General features: G+C 32.4%; 1 protein-coding gene across 1 annotated transcript in view; it reads right to left on the reverse strand.

Annotated features, from left to right (window-relative positions):
- Nucleotides 1–2,439: 2,439 nt before the first annotated feature.
- LOC107450802 (acid-sensing ion channel 4-A-like) overlaps nt 2,440–5,740 on the reverse strand; it is a 43,704-nt gene continuing 40,403 nt past the window's right edge. The window contains exons 11-12 of the mRNA XM_071188430.1: nt 5,040–5,368; nt 2,440–2,689 (exon numbers count right to left, since the gene is read on the reverse strand). Of these exons, the coding sequence (XP_071044531.1) occupies nt 2,551–2,689; nt 5,040–5,368 (468 nt within the window). The 3' untranslated portion in view covers nt 2,440–2,550. The remainder of the gene's footprint in view (nt 2,690–5,039; nt 5,369–5,740) is intronic.

A 5,740-nucleotide genomic window follows, 5' to 3' on the forward strand; every position in this document is an offset into this window, starting at 1 on the left:
TAAGGAAACAATTTGACGTTTTTGGGAAGTGGGTCCTCCATCAATCTCTTCATATTCTTCTTAGGAATAGTATTTGCATGAAGACACATTTCTTTCAAAAGAAAATTATGAATTATTTCAAAATATCTGTTACTGCTTTTTTAAAAAAAAACTTCGGACAGGCCATTTGTTAAATCTTGTTGTAATGCCTTTCATAAAACACTATTGTGGCAACTTGTGCATGGCTTCTTGGAGAAAAGAGCAAGATTTTTGTTTATGAGAAAAAAAAATTTTTCTTAGAAGGAACTGGAATGGACAGAACAAGACAAGTATAAAATTTTCCCCAAAATAATTTTGAAGCAAAGATCAACAAGACTGCTTTGGTGTTATGAAGTTACTCCCACCCAACCTTAAAATAAGTACAAAAAAAATCCTGTTGTGTTTTTGTTGGATAATATTTAGAAAAATTTACATTTTTAAGCTTTCAAATGAAGAATTTCTGAGTTTCCTTTTATTTCTTTTTCATACTTATTTCAATTTCTTTGTTTCTTGTTTTTTTTCCTGTTCATTTTTTCTTTGTTTTCTTATTTTTTATTTATCTTCTGTTTTTGAGTTTAATAATTTAAGAGAAAGAAAATTCAATGTTAAATTATTTACATAGAAATATTACATTCACAATTTCTTTAAATATTTTAATTTTAAAATGTTAAAAAATTCTGCAAAATATTGCTGAAGTATTAAATGACCGTTAACTCGTTAACTGCTTATCAAATCAAAACTTTCTGCTTCCATTTGAATTTATTTAAGCTTTTACAGATATGAATTTTAAGTCACGAATACTAATGATTTTGGTTAGTAACCTAAGGAAAGATTGAAATAAAAGAATCATACGCGTGGTGGAACTTACAGTATAGGGTGAACAAAGTTTGAATTCAATTAATTACCAAAAGATTAAGAATAATAGATCAATGAACTGAAATTGATAAATGGAGATCTTCGCATACATTTTTCAAAATCGACAAATGAACACAAAAATCAAGAGAATGGAGGTATTAAAAATCGAGATGTTTTATATTTGAAACGGAACAACGTTAGCATTGATTAACATGTATATAATCAATGTTAAAGCGTGTATCAAAGAAATGCTGGAAAATACAGAAAACTGGTTGGGGACATTCGAACATTTCAAATCTGTTACTGTTTAATTTTTCAATTTTATTAGTTTTTTTTCTATTTACCCACAATTTGAACTGTGTAAATTATTTTTTTAATACTTTTCAAAATTCAAAAAGTTTTGAAAAAGAAACTAAATTCTAAAATTAATAGAGAAACACTGCACATTTTATCTCAAATTATGATTATGTGACATGCTTGTTTTTAATTTGTATTGAAAGATGCTGCCAAACAGAGAAAATATCCATTATTAGTTTATTGTATAAGATCCTTTAATGGATGAAAAAAGCTTTATTTTATTTATGTATGTATATTGCATTAGCAATTAATATTAAGTGAATCATAAATATCAATATAATTTAGAATTTCGTCGGTAAGTTTTTATTCTGGACACTTCTCAAAATGCATGTTTAATAAAAGGAAAACAGTCCGAAATGTGTGTTTAAGAAATGACACAGATCAAAGAGCATGTTTAACCCCTTAATTTTGAAGAAAATTGTCTTAAAAATGCCGATTTTTTTATTCAAGAAAATTATATTAAACTAAGTGCATGTGTAATATAATTATGCATTTTTAATTTTTGGGTTAATCACAAGCATGTTTTAGTCTCTAGTCTAAAATAAACTGTCTCTAAATACAACAAATAGCCTGGTACTGCCATCTGATGTATAAATAGAGAAATAAATATGATTGCAGGCATAAGCAATAGGTTGTTTTAATATTTTTGATTGCTTTCGGGCACTCTAGCTCGGAAATAACACGGGCCCTAGAAATAGAGGGCGAAACTTCACCCCGTTACTTTGAAGGAAGCGCGAAGAAATGTGCACAACTTAAAATGAGTGTTTAAGAAAATGGATTCTTCGAGATCGGGCTGTATGGTGGTATTACAGATGCAACTTTTCAAAAATATCTTCGTATTTAGAATACTGAACGATTAAGCGGTTTTTAAAAAATCTAAATTTGGTTTTGGTCTAAAGTGGTTTTCGATAAGCAATTATTGACTTCAAGAGGTTTTTTTAATTGACTAATTTTAATAAATGAGGTAAATGTACGTCAGCACATTACTAATATATTTGGATCATTATTTCATTTTATTTTTTATTGGAACAATTTTCATAAAAGAAGTTAGAAGAATGGAATCTGATGGGTCCATTATTTTAATTACGCATTTTTAGTTTTATCCAGCATAATAAGCTCATCGATAATTATCTGCTGTGAAGGTTGTTGTTTCCACCTTTTCAAAAGTGCCATTTTAAAAGGTTAAAATGCTTTGAAATTACACAAAACTTTTTCACTTAAATGGAATATTTTTATTATACTTTTTTTCGAAAGTAAAGCAGTTATACTTATTTACAGATTTCCTATTGTTTATTTTTTTTATATTTGTTGAAATGCATCTTAATTTGAATGACTGATGCTGGGAGCTGCACTGATAACAGTTTTAAAATGTCTTCTTCTGTTATGTTTTTTTAGATGATTTTCATCACCTGATAAGCAGTTAAGGCATAGATTATTGTGGATGGCATCACTCTTTGCTCTGAAATAAACATGATTATTATAATTTGAAAACATAAACTTTTAAAAGACTTAAGGCTACAGTTGCATTATATTTTGAAATACGAATTTATCTGATTTTTTTTTCATTGTAGAACATAACACTATAGATGTCTGACATCAGTTCTAAGCTAAAAGTCACAAATTATCTTAATTAAAAATGTGTTTATCATAAAAAAATTATATATTTTTTTTCTACATATACATTGAAAAATATTTATATCAGTGTTGCCCTATCTTGAAAAACTTTCGCTGCACTATTTCTTCTCAAATGGTTTGTAACTGAATTACGAGCCAAAACTTCTGCATTTGTTAAGGCAACTTTTTGGCATATAACTCTTTAGAATGATTATCTGTTTGCACTAATCCGTGATCTGCGTCTTTCTTCGAATAACAATGGTCAACAAATTTTCAAAAAATCCCTAGTCTGAGTTTAATGTAGTCAATTCTTAATTAATTCAATTAGCCGACCATAAATAACCAACATAGCTAGCAAAGTGTGTGTATACATATGTAGATTATACACTGAGGGGACAAAAGACATGAGATAGCAATATGCAACTATTCAGATGTCAGTAGTGTCGAGCATATAATGTATGTATGGATAGTGCACTGACAGTACTTTTATTTGTGTTCAAGTTATTCATCTGATGTAATTATGCCCACTAGACGAGAATTAACGGAATTCAAACGTTGAATGGTAGTTTGATCTAGACGCATGGGACATTCAATTTCGGAAATTACGAGGGAATTCAACATAGTTGTAAAGTGTCAAAGAGTACGAGAATACCTATTTTCAGGCATTACCTCCCACCATGGACAACGTAGTGGCCAGTCGCCTGTACTGAATGACCAAGACCGCCGATGTGTGCTTAGAATAGTCAGTGTTAATGGACAAGTAACATTGCGTAAAATAATCACAAGCATCAACGCAAGACGTGTAATGGACGTGTCTTTTAGGATAGTGCAGAGAAATTTGGCTGTAATGATATATGACAACAGAAAACGACTCTAGTGCTTTTACTAATAGAACCTCACGTCCAGCGCCTTTCCTGAGCTCGTGACCGTATTGGTTGGACCCTAGACGACTGGAAAACTGTAGCTTTGTCAGCTGGTCAGACCTGATGGGGTAGTTAACCCCTTCCTTCTCGCTTCCGTGAAAATGACGGGGTGAGGTTACGCCCTCTATTTCTCGTTCCAGTGATATTGACGGGCTGGAGTGTTCAGTAGTAACGCGCAAATAAGAATAAAGCTAATTAATTTCTTTTGCCCGGAAAACATTTTATTTCTCATTTTACACACCAGAGGGCAGTACCAGGATATTTTTAAGGTGATTGTAGATAGTTAGGTTATTTTAAACTAGTTGCAGCACTGATCAAATACAAATACAAAAGCCAAAAAAATAGGAACTTTTATGACCGTTTTCTTGAAAATTAACCGATCGTTAAGGAGTTAAAGTGCGTCGCACACTCCACGAAGCCATCCATGAACCTAAGTTGTTAACTACGCACTGTGCAATATTTTGATATCTCCATAATGATTTGGGTCCCGCAGTGGACTGGTCGTTAAGACGCGGTTCCCAGCAGATCACCGAAGTCAAGCATCACTGGCTGCGGTCAGTGTGCGGGTGGGTGACCACTTGGATCAGTCTGCGTAGGGACCAAGGGTGTGCGGTATTGGTCCTTGTTAAACTGTTCTACCGTAAAGTGCTCGACTTCGCGTGCAGGTCGTCGGACTACCGAATCGGGGGTGCCATCCCCTCTGCAGAGGATCAAAATTGTGATGGCATGTCTTCGGATCATCCTCAAGGATGTTTACCAGACCGTCGCCAATAGCCCATTGTGCAGCTCTAGTGCGACGTAAATGAACTACAACAACAACCATGATGATTTGGGTTGCATTTTCACGGCATGGACTTGATCCTATGGTCCGATTGCACTGATAATTTACTGGAAATGGTTATATTCAGTTACTTGGAGACCACTTTCTGCCAGTCATGGACTTCATGTACCCAATCAACGATGGAAGCCTTATGGAAGACAATGCGCCGTGTCACTGGGCCTTAATTGTTCGCATTTAAATTAAAGAACGCTCTGGACAATTCCAGCGAATAATTTTGCTTTTTTAATCCCCCGACATGAATCCCATAGAACATTTATGGGATATAAAACATTTTTAAGTTTCGAGTGGTATTTTCGATGTGCTCTGAATTTGAAACAGTCTGAGTTATTGATCTAGTAATTATATTAAATTAGTTCTTTCTTTTCTGAAATTGTAAACAAAATTCGAAAGAAATTCTAATTATGAATGCAAGTATCTATTAAAAAACTTACAAATATTGAGCATCACTGATTGTGAATGCATTTTGACATTTACATCCTTTTTTTCCACGAACCCAAACTGATGGCGGTGTTGGTCCGTCAGGCCTAAGATCACGAACATAAGTTTTGTTTGAGAATCTGATCAAATCATCAACTGACCGGCTTCTGGCTCTTCCGTCGTTTAGTGAACCACCAGAGTCGATGTAGAAACTATGATTTAATTTTGTTGCAAACAGAACTAGTATGTGAAATAACAGTTCTTGAAATTCGATGATAGATATGACAGATACTCCAATGTATAAACCTAAACAACCACCTAAATCAGCAAACAACTCAGGAAGCTAAAAATAAAATGGGAGAAATCTATCAAATTTAATCTTCAGCAGTGGAATCTAACTGAAATCTAACATAATTTAATCTGCAGTATTAATATAATGCATTCATGCAACTTTTCCCATAATATTTTCTTTATTTATATAAATTGTCAAAAGGGTAGTAGTAGAGAGGTTAGGTAGGGGAACGACAGACCCCTACTTTTTTGTGATAAAATCTTATTTTTCATCAATTCTGTAACTTTTTATTAATGGTAAAATTTCTTGATCTTTTAAAATGTTTTTTTAAAATTTAAATGAAATAAAAATTGATTCATAAGTATAATGTTTTTTGTTGATGTATAATGTTTCTAAAGAAGTTTGTATATATATATATATATA

The sequence above is a fragment of the Parasteatoda tepidariorum genome, chromosome X2, assembly GCF_043381705.1.
Source record: "Parasteatoda tepidariorum isolate YZ-2023 chromosome X2, CAS_Ptep_4.0, whole genome shotgun sequence".
NCBI classification, from domain to species: domain Eukaryota; kingdom Metazoa; phylum Arthropoda; class Arachnida; order Araneae; family Theridiidae; genus Parasteatoda; species Parasteatoda tepidariorum.